The sequence below is a fragment of the Sceloporus undulatus genome, chromosome 6 (assembly GCF_019175285.1).
Source record: "Sceloporus undulatus isolate JIND9_A2432 ecotype Alabama chromosome 6, SceUnd_v1.1, whole genome shotgun sequence".
In the NCBI taxonomy this organism is placed as follows: Eukaryota; Metazoa; Chordata; class Lepidosauria; order Squamata; family Phrynosomatidae; genus Sceloporus; species Sceloporus undulatus.
The window spans coordinates 152,218,181-152,236,498 of NC_056527.1; the positions used below are offsets into that span (position 1 = coordinate 152,218,181).

The 18,318-nt window shown below is 40.2% G+C and overlaps 1 protein-coding gene across 7 annotated transcripts in view; it reads left to right on the forward strand.

The window, feature by feature from the left end:
- The window catches only part of SCAPER (S-phase cyclin A associated protein in the ER), a 134,175-nt gene that overhangs the window by 14,384 nt on the left and 101,473 nt on the right, over window positions 1–18,318 (forward strand). For all 7 annotated transcript variants that reach the window (XM_042474251.1, XM_042474252.1, XM_042474248.1 and 4 more), the window contains 4 exons: window positions 483–662; window positions 11,579–11,679; window positions 12,418–12,534; window positions 14,033–14,193. In XM_042474251.1, coding sequence (XP_042330185.1) covers window positions 483–662; window positions 11,579–11,679; window positions 12,418–12,534; window positions 14,033–14,193 — 559 coding nt within the window. The remainder of the gene's footprint in view (window positions 1–482; window positions 663–11,578; window positions 11,680–12,417; window positions 12,535–14,032; window positions 14,194–18,318) is intronic.

Sequence of the window (18,318 nt, forward strand, 5' to 3'; positions counted from 1 at the left end):
TTGCTTCATAAATTGGACCTGTGCCTCTCCCAAATGGCAGAAATTGGAGCCTGCATCAGGAACTGAATTATTGGGGTTGGAGGGGAGCTAAGATAATGTTTTTTGGGGTTTTTTTTTTAGTTTCAGTTGACCTATATTGTTGAATCCTTCTAAAACCTACAATCCTTATCTGACACTTTTAGTCCCTTGCACCAAATCTGCATAATACACAGGTGAGCATCTGTTGGGATTAGGAGCCTCTCTGGCTCTCTCCATCAAACCTTGGGGAGCTGCACCCCTTTCACACCCCTTTCCCAGCTCCAGATATACTCTGTAGGCTTGGGGTGCAATTTTGCCTAGTTTTGGCTCTCCATTCTATACCTAAGAGAGGCTTTTCACAACAGGAAGTAAGCTAGAAGTCAACTTTTGTTTAAAATCCAAAGTGAGACTATGTTCTGGTTAACATTGTCTTTGTTTATCAAATTGTGTTATCTCCTTTACAGGGCGCCACATCAGACTGTAAAATAGCGGCAGCTGGGGATAAAAGCCCCACAAAAGCGAGGCAGCCACGGAAAGTGGATCTCCGAGCACGCTACTGGGCTTTCCTTTTCGACAATCTGCGACGTGCAGTGGATGAAATCTACGTCACTTGTGAATCAGATCAGAGTGTGGTTGAATGCAAGGTAAGAATCTTTTGGTGATGTGATGGATAGATAATGCTTCATCCTTGCAGATAATCCTGCTAGGGGAGGTAGCTCAGTTTCAGTTTTGGTTCCTGGAAGCTTTTTGAGATTTTGGTTGTTGATCCCAAAATAATCCCCTCTACCTTTTTTTCCAGGGATACAATTGATGATCCAAGATGTATTTTCCATAATTACCATATATAGTCATCCCTTCCCTTACGCGGGGGTTCCAGACCCCCCTGCGTAAGAGAAAAAATGCAGATGCTCAAGCCCCATTCAAGTGAATGGGTCTTGTGTCCGTGGCAGCACACAGCGCGTGGCGGTGCACATGCCATTGCTTCTTCTGGCACGCAGCACTGCTCCTTATGGCGCAGCTTCCAGCGTATGCTGGAAGCCGCATAAGGTGTGCCCACGTATGACACGGGCGCACTGTATACTCAACTATAATTTGACCTCATGTATAGGTTGAGGGAAGGTTTGGGGGACAAAATAATGGATTTTGATACAACCTGTGGATAAGTTGAGGGTGAAATTTAGGATCACGTAGCAAAGGGAAACAATGCCAAAGAACTTACAAAATTCCAGCAGGCATAACTGTTTGTGTTTACACTAAAGGCTGGATGGATGAGAGAGCAAAGATGGATCAGCGCTTCTAGGACAGATTATACTCTTGTCTTTAACCAGGAGATGGTTCTTTTTTAATAAGAATCAAAGTGCAATATTTACTTTGACCCGTGGATAAGTCGACTCAGGTCTTTTGGGTCATTTTTTGACTAAAATTTGTAGACTTATACATGAGTATATACAATACCTCCCTCTATCCTTACCTTCAGATCACTGACAATGTTAGATCCTGGGTCTGAACAAGCGTCATTGAAGCATAATGTAGTTAGAAGGGGAAAAAACATTGTTTTTAAAGGTCTCTTGAAAGAATCTATTAATCCGGAGACTCTATAAAAGTTTTTTTCCCCTGTGCCATGTTGAGATTATAAAGTGGATTTGTTTGTTTGATCATTGATGGGCTTTTTTCCCCTATTTCCATCCTCAGAGTGATCGGTAGATGGCACTGTTGAGATTCAGACTATGTCCACATTCTTTAGTTTCCTGTTTAATGTCTTAATTACACATTGTTCCCCTTCTGCAGAGATAGTTATCGCTCTCCTCATTGACTTGCTGGTGGCAAGCAGGGGAGATTGATGGCCTAGTATAAACAGTGTCTGGGTGGGACATAGTCATAAGTTGGCTTTCCCCATCTAAATTTAGATGGAAAACAGACACTGTAGCCTGGTGGATTTTTCACCAACCTGGCTGGAAGCTAGTTTTGCTTCTTTATAACAATCCGTTTATTCTTATATCATTTTATAGCAACTTAAGCATTTTGAATTACTGAATTAGATAAGTTAAAACCAAGAGGATTCAACATTCCAGCAATATTTGGGGTGGGGAATCCATGTTGTTTTCATAGTCACTGTGATTGAAAATTTTCACTGTCTTCTGGAAAGCATTAGCTAATGCATTCAGTATAAAAAAAGGACTTTTCTTTGGGTCATGACAATTTAGTTTTCTGCTGAAATGAAAGGCTGCCAAATTGACTATGGGATTAGTGTACAAATAGGACTTATTCAAAATTAGTTTCAAAACTAAACAGTGGCTTGAGGCTTCCAAGCTGTCTACTGGTCTAACACAATTTAAATATATATGTATATTTGGAAATGGAACTTGTCTTCTGGTTCAGGAAATTTTCTTTCTGTGTGTGTGTGTGTTAAATAAAGAAAACCGATATGCCTTGTGAAGTATATTGGATTATAATTTTCTGAATGTTTGTGGCTGAAAGAATAGTAGTTTATTTGTGTCTCATCTCCATCGATCCAAGACCTCATCCAGAATTCCAGTCATAACTACGTGAACTACCTTGGGAAGGAAATATTGTATATCAGAAACCTTGTAGTTTAACAGCAGAACTGGTCTCTGAAGAAGAACCTTTTTACAAAACTTAGATGTAATATATTTTTTAAAAAGAAATGAATCCATGCATTGCAAAAGTACATTTTTTTAAAAAGGTTTATTTAGCTTGCCTCTTAAGCCTCAAGGCAGGTCTGTGGGTTGGTAGCATATGAGTATTTAAAATGTTTAAAGGGGATCAATGCCAAAATGTTGCAGTATCTTCTCAGCCCCAGACAGGGATGTGATTCTGTTAAGGCTGCCAGCCAGCCAAACCTTCCTCTGAGAGACCCAAACCAAATCTACCCCTGTCCCCTATTTTTCCAATTTTTTGTTCTAATAGACATTCAACACTTTGTGCTGCTTTGAATCTCCTGAGCATGTTCATACATTTGCACAGTCCATACGCTGGTTTGTTTTAAAAAAGCAAGAGGTTCTTTTGGTTTTCTTGTTTTTCCTTTTGTACTTGTGCATAAGTAGGAATCCATTCCAGGTATGTCGATATTACTGTTTTTGTTTCTCAGTTATCTTGCTCTGACTGCAGTCTTGTTGGCATAGATGCCCTGAGTTGAGTTTTAGTGGCAGTGATCATCTCCATATAACGTGCCATTGGATATGTGTACAGCCTATGTGCAAAAGGAAATTAAAAATGGCCTCCATCAACTTTTAGACAGACCTCCAGCAATTTCTTAGTAGGCCAAAACTAGGTATGGGTTTATGTTGCTGTTTCAGGCTTTGCGTTGATGCCCAAGAAGACCTTGGAGGTCTACCCCTCAACATACACATACGCCTTATTTTGTGACTTGCAGGTGGCATGACATTGGTTCACATTAGGATTTTCTTATCCTTGAGAAAAGATAGAGAACGAAAACACATCAACATGCTTTGTGCTTCTCAGTGACCAGAAATAATGATACAAACCAACATTGAACTCTTTATTTTTAGTAATGCTTGCTGCAAATGGAGACTTTTATACTGTTTGTTAAAGCAGTGTCTCAAAGGGCTATTTATGTGTCTTTGTACATAGAGAGATCTTGTAGCACCTTTGAGACTAACTGAAAGAAAGAAATTGGATTTGGACAAGGAAGTAGACTTCATCCTACGATCGCTCATGCTGCCAACTTCTTTCTTTCAGTTAGTCTCAAAGGTGCTACAAGATCTCTCTATGTACTGGTTCTACAGACTAGCCTGGCTATATCTTTCAATTCTACCTCTGTGTATCTTTGTGTGCTCTTTGAAAAATCTATGCTGACTTGCATTTTTGAAGGATGTTTCAGAAAGTCCGTTTGTATGCTTGAAATGCTTGAAATGACTGCACATTTCTCCGTTTTCCTAAAGCAATACTCTTGCATTCATTTTCAACCAAGAAACGGCAGTATCACACTTTGTTCTTGAAATAGCCAGTTGGATGTGTGTGTGCAATTTGATGAGAGCGAGGAACCAATTATCGATTACAGTGTTGTTGAGGATACTGTTTACTGTCTTTGAATGGGACAGGGCTCTGGTGACTGTTTGCGGTTGAAACTGCAGACGGAAGGGTTGTGATAGTGATGCAAACAGGGGGAGCAGTTGTAATAAAATCAGCTCCTTATAATCTCACCAAGCTTTCAAGTCTGCTTCAAGGGACTGTACTTTGGAGTACATTTATATGCACATTTACTTGAAAATGGCTGTTGCTGCAGTACAGTTGTATGCACGTCGACTTGAAAGTTGGCTTTGCTCTGTTAAATCTTTCTTTCTTGCTAAGCAGTCATATTTAAAATTGCAGACTTGGCTTTTGTTGCACTGCAGTATGCCTGTACAGTACTGTATTCTTGTTTATGACATGGAATATAGTAGGCAACAGTGCAAGTGGGCCTGTTTTTGTTTAGGTGTCCCCAGCAACTGTCGTATTTTGATACAACTGTGTGTTTTGATCATAAGGCCACAAATGAGATTATGGTGCAGCGCGGAGGAGCCGCAGCAGCCAAACCGCAGGGCTCCTCCGTGCTGCAAATAAGAAGCGCCGAAATGGCGCTTTTCTTTGCGGCACGGATATGACGCCGTGAGGTGCCAATGGCACACTTATAGCATCATATGCGCCATGTGACGTGCGGACTCAGTGCGTCTGCTACATAAAATGGCAGCCTCCGTGTGGAACGGACGCCACCATTTTGTACGGACTCAGTCGTATTAGGGTTAGGGGTGTCTGGAAGGGATTATTTATTAAAAAATAAATAATAAATGCCCCTTTCTAACCCTAATACGGACCCAGTCTGTACTATAGGCCCGTCTGTAACGGGCCTATGTTTACAAGGCAACCACTGCATATGCCCTTCAAGTTAGATTGCAAAGTATGTGTTGTGTTAATATTATTTTGAAGGCTCTGCAGCCAATAGGCAATCTATGGAAATCTAAAGTTCCGACGAATTGTCTTAAAATCTAAGGCCGAGATCCTATATGTTGCTGTTGTGTGCATTCAAGTTGTTCCTGACTTAAGACAACCCTAAAGGGAGCTTATCACAGGGTTTTCTTGGCAGGATCTGTTCGTAGGTTTGCCATTGCCTTCATCTGAGTCTATGAGAGTGTAATTTACTGCTGTTTTTGTATGCCTTCAAGTCATATGGTGACTTTAAGGCAAATCCATCACAGGGTTTTCTTGGCATGTCTCTTCAGAAGATGGTTGCCATTGCCATCCCCTGAGGCTGAGAGAGTGTGACTTGTTCAGGGTCACCCAGTGGGTTTCCATTGGTGAGCCCTGTTCTCCAGAGTCATAGTCCAATCCTCAAACCACTACACCATGCTGTGAGTCACTACACCATACCGCACACTGACTCTTGAGCTCTATTGGGCTCATACAGGTAGATATGGTCCTTCAAATAGCCTGGATCCAAGCCATATAAGGCTTTAGGGGTCATCACCAGCACTTTGAATTGTGCGTGAAAAGATACTGGCAGCCAACGGAGCTGTTACAACACGGGAGTTGTGTGCTTCATGTAGCCAGCCTCAGTTAACAATCTGATTGCAGCTCTTTGGACCAGCTGGATTTTTCAAACACTTTCCAAAGGCATCCCCACATTTCTGTAATCCTAATGGGATGTAACCAAGGCATGTCTCACCATGAGCAGATCAGACTTCTCCAGGAATTGTCACAGTTGGCATACTGGGTTGTACTGGATAGATACATACTGGATTGCACTATAAGGCTTCATTTGTGCAGCTTTTCCCCCTCCAGATACTGGATTTAAAGCTGAGAAATTACTATTACCTGTTCCAACACTGTGCATCGTTCTAATGATGGCCATAACAGTATTCTGTTATTTTTTATTTTTTAAAGGCATGGCCACTGGGACCTCCCCAACTGATAATTTATTGTAATTTTTCTTCAGGAACTCTAACTCATTGAGATACCTATCTATACTTTTATAATATACACTCATACACATACATATATACAATTGATAGATGGAAATCCTTGCTTTTAAAATGGATTATCCTTTTCTCAGATGTACTTGCCTGAAGACAAGCTTGTAAAAGGTTCAAAGATTTCATTTACTGTCTTTTCAGGGTAGATTGAGTGCCGTTGCTGTAAAATGTGATGGTATAACTTGATCACTGTCAACTGCTATCCATTCATTTTCACAATATGGATTTAGTTTCTCCCCGCTTTAGATAATATTCTAATTGAAAACTAGCTAGTCATAGATGTTGGCTCAGAATATGAGTTGAAGCAAAGCATCAAAGTGAACTGATGTATCTTGTTGGTAAAACGTTGTTTCATAGGCAAACAACCCCAGGTTTGATCACTGGCAACTCAAGCTAATAAACCACACTCAATGGGGAAAAGTTTTACTCTGAGGCTCCGGGAATGGTCTTTAATCCACAAAAGCTTATGCCATAATACATAGGTTAACCTTTAAGGTGGAAAAGGATCTTGGTCTGATTCCTCCTCTCCCCCCCCCCCTAAAATAGCCAACATCTGGAAATCACTGCTAGTTGTAGTAACTTGAATTGGGCTGGTTGAACCCACAGAATCTTCTACGTCTATGAAGGGCATTGGTACCATGTGAATTGACAGGAGTTGAACATCTAAGCCCTTTCTGCATGTGCAGGGCTGGAAATGTTATTCTAGATGCCAGCATTGCTTTTTTTGGTGCTGGCCTGCTCAGTACTGAATAAATAAATATTTCAGCATAGAGACAGGACTCAGATTACTCACAGGAACCCAGGGGAGCTGGGCTTTCTCTGGCTACCCAGCTTCAGTGGATGGAAATGGGAACTGTATGCAGAATTTCTGCCTCAATATAGCCTTGTTTCCTTTGTTGAGTCTTTGTTAGAGGCTCAGTGGGATGAGGAAAGAAAAAAATCTATAAGGTTTGTTCAGGATTTCTTCCTCATCCATTTGTTTGTTTGTTGTTATTGTTCATGTTGTGTGTGCCTTCCAAGTAATTTCTGACTTACGACAACCCTAAAAGGCTTTTCTTGGCAAGATTTGTTCAGAGGAGTTTTGCCAATGCCTTCTACTGAGGCTGAGAATGTGTGACTTGCCCAAGTTCACCCCACTGGTGTTTCATCTACATGGTTTCTTTATATGAAAAAATCTAAATATTAAATTTATTTGCAGTTTCCTACCCTGCAGACTTAATTTTAGGTTAGAGGTAAGTGGAGGCATTAGACTCAGCCTAATGGTTCTTTCTAGTCTTTTGAAAATTTCAGGTCAGATTTAGAAATGAAATAATTCTTCAAAGTATCAGTAGAATGGTACTCTGAAAACAGCCCGAATACATTTCTTTTACTGTGCGTTTTATTTAATGCAAACAATAACTGCAAAACATACAAACGAGGGATGAAAAATGAGGAATAAAACTATACACTAAAAGAATTTTTTAAAAACTCAATAGCATTTTAGCGAGGCAAGGTGGTTACACAACAGAACAATTCACCATGTAATGAAAAAACCCACTGGGGAAAAAACCTATTCTTTCATTCTAGTAATAAAGGTGGTAATTGTCGTCAATAGAGGTGAAATATCTGAAGGGCCACATATTGCCCACCTCTGGTTTGGTGTCATGTGAAACTATGACCATTTGCATGTGTGAACATACTGTATATACTCATGTATAAGTCTAGAAATTGTATTCGAAAGAGTGACCCAAAAAAACCTAAGTGGACCTATCTGATGGTCAATGTAGGCACTGGACTTTAACTTTTATTTTAAAAGAAACCATCCCCCGGTGAAAGGCAAGAATGTAATCTCTCCTGGATGCACAGGTCCCCCTCTGCTCTCTCATCCATCCAGCCTTTAGGATGAACACAGAGAATTATTCCTGCTGGAACTGTGTACTGTACGTTCTTGGACATTGTTTTCCTTTACTTCATCCTTTACATCCTTTCTTACATGCCTCTAAATTTCACCCTTGATTTAACCATGGGTCATATCAAAATCCATAATTTTGGCCCCAGAACCTGCCCTTGACTTATACATGAGCTCGACTTGCAGTCAAGTATATAAGTAAGCCCCATTTAATCCCATGGAATTTATTTTTGAGCGAATGCACAAAAGATTGTGCTAATAGCCACATTTCTAATTTAGAGGACCCCATTGCCTCCTTCCTCCATCCATCACACACTCTCTTACTTGAGCACTTTTTCATTAGGAATTTCTAGAAGCATGCACTTGACCTTGGATAAAAATGAGATTTTAACAAGGTTGGGACTCTTGTGCAGAAACAGACTTTCCCATAAAGAATCCTCTCTCTTCTTTTTTTGTCAGCACCGTCTCAAGTGGTACATGTTTCCACTGCTTCAGCACCGTAGGGTATATCTGCTATACTCAGGACCATGGGTGAACTGGAGAGCTGTATTGACGGCCGAGACCCCAGGGCCCTGTGTGTGAGGATTGTGTGTCAGTGGGACAAAGGGATGGCGCCAACCATCCTGCCGTGTGCGCCAGTAACTAGAATTAATTACAAACCAATCGAATCCGTTGCAGCCAATTGGTAAACTAATTGGTAATTTTAGCTGTACATCTATATGTAGTTATCTGGATGCCTGTAGCGACGCTTTCAGAGCTACTTTTGTTCGGCTGCCTCCTGCTTGACAAAATGGCCTTCATAGCTGTAGGGAGAAAGATGTGCATCAGTGGATATGGGGCCGCTCCAGTTGCTTGTCTTGTTTGTATTCCCTTGTTCGCAAAACAGGGCTCAGATTACAAGCTGCATGGTACTTGCCCTGATAATTTTGGCTAACGCTGGAGCAAGGCATTCCTCAAAATAGGCTCCTTAAAGCCATGTGCTGTAAAATTTCATGTTCTCAAACCATAAGGGCCTGAGAAGGGGACAAACCATCTGATGGAGATGTGATTTTTAACCAAGTCACAATTTGTGAACCAGTTGCTCTTGTGATCTGTGACCATCTGAGCAGTATAGAAAAGAGTCTGGCGGCAACTTAAACAGTAATTCATTTATTTTTAAATTTGGCATAAAGTTGCATGGTCTGCAGCCCAGTTCATCAGATGTAGAGGCACTGCAGTCCTGGGAAGCTTAAGCTAAATAAAATGTGTCAGTCTTTAGGGTGCCACAAGGCTCTTGGTTGTTTTTTTTCTGCAATAGAGTAACATGGCTACCCTCCCTGGAAATTTTTGCAAAGAAAGGGCCCATACAGACAGGCCAAAATAAAGCTGCTTCAGGCCACATTGGAGTTATGCTGTTTAAATGCTGCATGCATCCTAAGAGGCCAGAAGCTGCGCCAAAGCTATGCTGCAGTCCTTAGGACTGGAGCGTGGTTTTGACGTGGCTTCCGGCCTCTTAAACAGCATACCTCCAATGTGCCCCAAAGCAGCTTTATTTTGGCCTGTCTGTATGGACCCAAAGAGAATAATTAATTTTGGAAACAGACACTGGCCAGAATCCTGGTCAGGTGCTGCAGGGGTTGGTACTCCCTTCCTCCCTTAGCATTTTGTTAGTCTGGGTGAAGTAAGCCCATTGTCACAAGCTTTAAAATCCTTGTCATCTGTGGAATATCTACCAGAGCTATGTGGACTGTAAGGAGAGACAGATCAAAAGCAGTTCCAGCAGATTACAACCCATAGGAGTTGTCTCGCAAAAGGTGAGATTTAGTAGGAATCTAGGTGGCTCTGAAGGTCTTGTGCCAAGAGACAGCTGTGCAAAACAACTGTGGGAATGTAACATCTTCTTTCTATCTTTGAAATCACTTGGGTTCATAAAAATGCAAATGTCATGATGGGATGTCACTCACATATTAATTAAAAGAGTATCTCATTGCACCTAACATTTCACCTTTCAAATTGGGATCATTCGTCACAGATGGAGCTATTATACCTTTCAGGAAGTGTTCTGTTCAAAAGCAACCTTGCATGTGGCACAGAGGTAAAATATTATTCAGATCGTAAAGAGAAAATATGACAGAGTTAGAATAAAAGGAGAGCTAGATTTATTAGACGCACTGTCTACGCAGCCATAATTAAGGCATTGTTTTCGCACCGAATGGAAAACATGGGTGCATACAGAGTGACCACCTGGATTAGTATGCATCTTGCAGATCATTACTTTCCCAAACTTAATAATGTAAATTGCATCCTTGAAATGGAACTTTGTGTGTGTGAATTACGTGAATTGCATGTAACGGACTTTATAGCAGTTAAAGTGATGCTTTCAGCAGAACATTTTGGCTGTGTTTGTGTCTAGTGATATAGTATGCTTGGCCTGGCTTGATTGCTAATCTGCTGCTAAGGGTAATTCAATTTTGTCAGTTTTATCTTTTTTCCTCTTTTTGTTTGATTTGGCCAAGGTATCTTATTGTTAGGTCTGTTAATCAGAACTACTGAACAGATTGCTTTAATATTCATATTATAGGTGCTGGGAATTATTAACAGTCTCTGTCTAGTGAGGCTTTTGGTTGTTTAAACTTTCAATATATTTGAAATGAACCGTAAATTCTTGAATTGTTAGAAATGAAATTCAGAGTTGGAAACCTGTGGCTCTCCAGATCATATTACACTACAGTTCCCAGCATCCCTCACCATTGGCCATCTTGCCTGAGGCTGATGTTTGTTGGAGTTTGATGTTGCAATATGTTATAACTCTTATTGTGGTTGCTGTGTTAGTGTTGCTTCGATTTGTTTTCTGTGATCTGTGTGAACATGTTCTGTTTGTGGAAAATGCACTATACAGGCGACCTTCCTTATCCACAGATTCAAGCATCCATGGCTTGAAAATATTCCCAAAAAGTATAAATTCCAAATAGCAAACCTTGATTTTCCATTTTATATAAGGGACACCATTTTACTATGCCATTATATTTAATGGGACTTGAGCATCCACAGATTTTGTTATCGATGGGGGTTCTTGGAACCAAACTCCAGCGGATAACAAGTATTTGAGGTTGAAGTTAGAGATAGATCTGGAAGGGGCACTTGTCAAGGGTCACCCATCAGCAAGGGAACACTGTTTATTTCCAGACCTACCTACTGTATTTTCTGGTGTATAAGACTACTTTTTAACCCAGGAAAATTTTCTCAAAAGTCAGAGGTCGTCTTATACGCCGGGTTTCATCTTATAGGGTGGGTGCTGAAACTACTGAGCCAGATTGGAGCATCTGCGGGCTTTGTATACAATCCAATCTAAGCAGGCTTTGTATACAACAGGTTTTCCTGCTAAGTACCTGCATGTCATAAGCATTTGAATTAAAATTACCATATTGAAATCAAATCTGTTGTTGTTTTTTTTTTAATTTTTATTTGTTGTACGTTGGAAGAGGGGTAGTCTTATACAGTGAGTATATCCCAAACTCTATATTTTAACTGGAAAAGTTGGGAGTCGTCTTATACGCCTAGTCGTCTTATACACTGGAAAATACGGTAGCTTGGCTTTTTTCCTTGTTGAAAGACTTCCACAGATTTTTTTTTTTTTTTACAGTTTTGATTCCTACATGAGTGCTTTGTGATTTTACATCTTTCAATCAATGTTTCTTTGTAGGAGGTGTTAATGATGCTGGATAACTATGTACGAGATTTCAAGGCTTTGATTGATTGGATACAGCTACAGGAGAAGTTAGAGAAAGCAGATGCACAAAGCAGGTAAAGGAAATGGTTTCAATCTACCATTTTAAAACTTTGTTTAAAAACATTAAACCCTTGCATTCTAGTTCAAGACAGCTGGTTGGTGAAGGATGTGCACTCTGACATTTGAATCAATATATGATTCAAGGAAAACTTTGACTGTAAATGCATGGAATGACCTTCTGACTTGGAAGGTAGAGTACACATCGGTATAGGGCAGCAATGGGAAACATGTGGGCCTGCCGATGTTGCTTGACTACAACTCCCCTCAGTCATGCTCAAAATAGCTAATGGTGTAAGATGGTGAGTGTTGTAGTACAACACCATCTAGAAAACCACACATTCAACATCCATTTTGAACACGGGAGAGGGGAGAAGTTTTTTAAAATGCTAGCTGTGATGATATAGAGAAGGGACATGCAAGACAACTGTATAGTTGGCTCACCCTAATTGTGGGCTTGCCATCCACAGATTTGAGTTCACCTCACTGGTGACATTTGCATGTGGCCATGCATATAACACATGCATCATCATTAAAACTAATGGAACTTGAGGTCCTCCTGTTTTTTGGCATCCATAGGGGTGTGTGTGTGTGTGCGTGCGGAATGGAGCCCCACCGAATATGAAGGGCCAACTGTACAGCGTCCTTACATTACCTGACTTGCTTTTCTATATCAATTAATATGATTGCAATTTCAGGGGAAGCAGGGATATTAATTAACTCTTCTTGCTTTGCGTTCCATCTTTCTTTGGCAGACCTACTTCGCTCGCATGGGAAGTAAAGAAGATGTCCCCAGGACGCCATGTAATTCCAAGCCCGTCAACAGATAGAATCAGTGTAACATCAAATGCACGAAGAAGTCTAAATTTTGGGTATGACAGTTAAAAACTTTTTAATGATTTCAAGGATAAAAATTGACACTAATTTCTCACTATAGCTTTGGTTGCTACATTCACTTATGTTGATTTGTCCTACAATGTATAGGAAAATGTTTAATTTCCACTTCTAACATTTAACATAGTATTAAGTCAGTTGTTCTGTATTTTGATGGGCTCCAGTGATCCTTACAAATCCATATAATACAAAGAATGAGATTGAGGAGTATTCCCTCTGTAATGTAGGGGTCAAAACATATGCAGTTGCAACATTCATGGTATGTGCTGCGGATGGAAGGTGCAGTTTTGTTGCCCCAGAGGGTAGGACCAGATCTGATGGTTTTAAGTTACTGGAGGTTCGATTTTGATTGAACATTAGCAGCAACTTATTGATGGTGAGAGTGATTCAGCAATGAAACCAATTACCTAGGGAGGTAGTGGAGTCTATTTCTTTGGACATCTTCAAAAAGAAACAGGACAGCCGCCAGTTGGGGATGTTATACCTGACATTCCTGCATTGAGCGGAAGGTTGGATGATGACCTATGGGACCCCTTCAATTCTATGATTTTTTTGATTCTGTGATTCTCTGTAACATAGACAACAAATAATATTAAACATTTGTAAAATAATGGCTAATATCCGGTGGTACATTTATTGTGCTACAAAAAGTGGCAGGGAATTCTTGCAGAAATGCTTTTGTTTAGGGTTCCCTTCCTCCAGTGTGTGCTATGCTGATCGGTCCTTAAGAAAGACATTCCCCTCTTCTCTCACCTTCTTTTCCCCATTCCCCATTTTCAGTTGATACTCTACATTCCTTTGCTAGTGAGTATTCTCAGCCATCATTGTCCTGGTTTCTTTTCTTTTGACTCCTTAGGTTTCATTTTTTTCAAAATGTGTGTGAAGCTTGGGCTTCTCTTAAGCTGATTCTCTTGTCTCCTTTTTTTCTTCTGTTCCCCCCTCAGTGGTCCTGTTTTGCCTCTATTTCTGTCAACACTCACCAACTGCATTTGCTATTAAAAAGGAGTAATATTTATCTTAAGTTCCATTAATGCTGATGTCTTGACACATGCAGCTGAGGAAGCCTTCGGGGATACCAGATCTGACAGAGAAATTGGCTCCATTGTGAGAAGCAGAGGTCTGCCGCTTCTAGGTGTCATTTTGCAAAAGGAAGCTAGGTGGAAAAATCATCCATGGGTGGAGGCAATATGGGCTGGAATTAATAGCAAACATTAGTTCAGCCAATATTAAAACTATGATTTAGTGACTGTCCTGGAAACCTTTCTCCACCAATATATTCTGTGCAGATCTGTGTTTGTACCCCTGTTTGTTTCTGGACAGCTGGATAAAACCATCCTTTTCTGATCATGCTACCTATTGAACTGAAGCAGTGGAAACCAAGAGGAATTTGCAAAACTGAATGGCTATAAGAATATATAGGAAGGTTTAATCTTCTCTAATGGAACTGTAGGATACATGACTTTTTCTTTCTGCTAGAACACCATCTGCAACGGTGACTTCTAACCGCCTGGCTCCATCGGGTGTAAGTTGGGCTGACAAAGTGAAAGCCAACCATACAGTAGCAGCTCCCAGTTCAGAGATGGCAACGACACAAGCATGCATGCCAACTCCAGTTCAGAAATCTTCACGGAGAAATGGCAAGTGCTGAAGTGATCTGATTTTGACAAACCATTATCTTAAAATGGATTACACAAAAAAAGATAATGCTTGTATTTCTGATGTTGCTCTGATTCGTGCAAGGCAATCGAGTTGCAGAGATGCTTAGGCTTGTGAGCCTGCCCCTCTGCCTGGTACAATTGGAGTTTATTATATCTAGTATTTTGTGCTACGCCTGTTGTCTACCCTTTAAATAAGTGGGGAACCTCTGGTTTTTTCTTACCTGACCACTGACTATACAGGCTCCGGCTGATGGGAAAACAATATCTATAAGAGTGCAAGCCCTTCTTTATTGTTAAGTGCCTTCAGGTCACATCTGACTTACATTGACCCTACCTTAGAGCTTTCTTGGCAAGATTTATTCCTATCAAGCTTGCCTTTGCCATCCTTTAAGACTGAGAGAATGTGACTTATTTAAAGTCACCCACTAGATTTCCATGGCTCGGTGGGGATTCGAACCCTAGTGTCACAGAGTCCTAGTGCAATACCTGAACCACTACACCACACCACACTACACACTCTATTGTTAACTACCCTCGAGTCGACTTCAGCTTGTGGCAACCCCACAATTTAGATATCCCCAAACCCTCTATTTTCAGTTTTCTCCGCTCAGGTCCTGCAGGTTCAGGGCCATGGTTTCCTTGATTGAATCTATCCATCTAATATGTGACCTTCCTCTCTTTATACTACCCTCCATCTGTCCTAGCATTGTCTTTTCCAGTGAGTCGTGTCTTCTCATGATATGGTCAAAGCACAGCAGTCTCAGTCTGGGCATCTTGATTTCTAGGGAATGCTTCGCCCCAGTTTACTCCATTTGATTGATTTTCTGGCTGGCTGTGTTATTCTCAGCACTCTACTCCAACACCACATCTCAGATGAGCTGATTATGTTTCTGTTTGCTTTATTCTCTGACAAGCTCTCATATTTGTACATGGTGTGGGAAATACAATGGCTTGGACTATCTTTACTTTAGTATTTAGTTTGAATTGAAAATTGAACCATGATTTATTTCATTAAGTTAAGAAGATCCAACTTAAATTATGTCACTTGACTTTTTAGAAGGGGTAACTCCCTGACCACTCTTTTTACTGTCAGAGTCTTGTGGCACCTTTTAAAAACGAACAGATTTATAGCAGCATAAACTCTACTCCACAGTATACCCCAATAAATCCCTTAATTTTAAAGGACCACCAGACTCATTGCTCTTTTCCTTTGGACTGTGACGACTGCTCACCTGACTTTTAAAACAAACATAAATTGGAATACTGTTAAATTTTGCTATTATGAAAAGAAAGCCATTCGGTTTTTTAAATTTTTACTTAAAGGAAACTCTCTCAGGCTTTTTATATATCATCATGGGCAGCAGAGATCACTATTGACCTCCTTCCTCAAAGAAACTCCAAAGGTGTTGAGTTTCACAGGTTTGGAAGTGTACAAGTGGCCCCACAAGAGCAATGTTTGGCTAATGTTGTCAAGAAAAATATGATGTGTAGAGTTGGGTGTCTGTAGAGACCAGCAGTGAAAAAAAGAACAACTTTAAAAGCGCTAATGGACGGCTTTGAATACAGGTGATGCTTTTGCCTGATGCAGTTTCTTTTCCTTGAAAAGTCCTTCTGGCTAAGGACTTTGTATCAAAGACTGAAATTCAGGATCTCTTTTCCGAAGTGAGATTATCAATGCAACCCTGTACATTTATTGATTTATTGATTTACCATCCCACCTATCTCCTGGGGGAGGATCCCTGCCTGAAGAGAAGTAAATCTCATTGATTTCTATGGGGCTTATTCCCAGGTAAGGGAATATAGGATTGCAACCAAATTTCTTATTCAATTTATATTAGAGTCTGAATAACCACTTCTGTCTACTCAACAATCCTGCCAATGTTATCGTGACTGCCTCAAATTGTTTTCCTCAATAGGTGAAGGCCAGAATTGCCTTCACCACTATCCATCACCCCCTCTGTTGCTAGAAAGAAAAATTCCACCCCAAAATGTAGTGTCATGGTTTCAGGGGGATTGTGAATCCCCATTTTAACACTTTCTCCCCCATGCACATTTTTAGCAACTGGAGTAAATATTTTCCCCCAAAACTGGAAGTGATTTGTGAGTCTGGAAAAAATAGAGTTTGTGTGCAGCTTTCAGGGCCCAGGTGTGGTGGAAAATGGGGTGCCTTGAGCCCATGGATCCTTTCCGCTGCCCTATCAAACAATACAAGTATAGTACTATGATTTCACTTTCACTGTTACAGTTCCTTCCAATGGAATCTTGGGATTTGAACTTTAGAGAGGGATACTTAGACTTCTCAGCCAGATTCACTAAACTACAAACTCTAGGATTCCATAGGATTCAGCCACGGCAGTTAAAGCGGAATCGTACTATTATATTTGTGTATTTTAAAAGGACCCCAAAGACTGACTGAGTTGATAACATTTTTCTGCTGTATTTATTGAAGTGTGTCAGTCAGTATTTTTCATACTTTTTAAAATGTGGTGTGTGTCGTTTTGTTGCATATATGTGGCAGAATGAATAGGATGCTGTTACATCAAATTAAAGGAATACTGGCACATCTATCACAGGGTAATTTATTTCGCCAGTTCTCAGAGGAGGAGTTATTGCATTGTAAAGATATGTAATCCCTTCTGGAAGCTAGATGCCTTTTTCCTTCCCTTTGATTTCTTTCTTTGTTTTTGCTATGTCTCCTGTATATTTATGTCTTTGTACTTTGTTGTTTTTTCAGTGGCTAGGCTAGGGCCCGAGACTACACTGTTTCTTTCTAGCCCCTTGCAGATGTGTTTTATTGGTATGTTATAATTTATTTCTAGGCTCCCTTTTGGCCAAAAAGTTCTCCCTAGGTGACATGAGTCATATTTAGTGTTTTGAAAAGTCAACTTTTTGAACTATAACACCCAGAATCCCTAGCCAACCTGGCCATATTTCTGGGGATGATAGTCCCAAAAGTAACTTTTTCATGCTCTGGAAATTATGTTCTTGATATTTCAGTTCCCCAGTTTTGGAAGAGTACATTAACAAAATAAAATCATGATTTGTAGCACTGCAGGTTTCTAGTTAATATAGTTGCCATGCATTTGTTATTTAATTCTTCATGTATAAAATGCTACTTAGATGCCAACAGAAATGGCAATTAAAATTGAACTGAATACAAAGACTTACCGGACCTTGGTTATTTCATTTATTTATTTCATTACATGTGGGTATATTCTTAGTGTTGAATTAAAAGTTTACTGAAACGTGTTGGACTGCTCTTATTTTTCTTTTTATGCTATAGGAACCCATTCTTTCTGTATTGCTTCTGCCTCTGCCACCAACCTTTCTGTTAAAGAAGTAATACCCAGGAACACATCTTCTTTGTTGACTGAGGGATACCTATATGCTCACAGCTAAGAAGAGACCTTACGCTTGAGGCAGGTGAACATCAGGTGCAGCATTAGAGCTCAGATAGATTTAGAACAGTTGTTCTACATCCAAGTCCTATTAGATTGGGTTAAATTCATGGGATTGCAACTTGAAAGCACATACACACACACAAAGCAGAAAAATCAAGCCAGTGTAGTTAACAGTGAAATCTATCCCCCGACGTTGAGTATTTCTACATACTCTAGAGTCTAGACCCACTAGTGAAATATCCTTGCTGTTGCAAAGATCACTGTTTCCAAGTGAAATGAGAGCTAACTCAGAGTAGACCATATTATATGTAAAGAATCACTTTTAAATGTTTAATCAAAAGTACCAACACCTTCACCATGCCGCATTATGTCTTTGCCTCATTACTGCTCTTAATAAGGTTACGGGACAGTTCTTCCAGATGGAGTAACTTTAAGGGCATAAAGCTTAAGTGACTTTGGTGGGGGAAGGGAACAGAAGGGCTTACAATAACAGATGGTTTGTCACTTCCATGTAATACAAGAGGAAGCGGAGAGTGGAAAGCTCAGATGTGACTAGAGAATTGTCAGAATAGCCCAATGAATTATTCATTGACAAAACTGGGCAAGTAACCAAATCCAGCTTGTGATAGCCTGTATGGGATTGTCTATAAAGTGTGTTGTGCTTTCCAAAACGAAACCACTGCTGTCAGCCCCAGCTAGCATA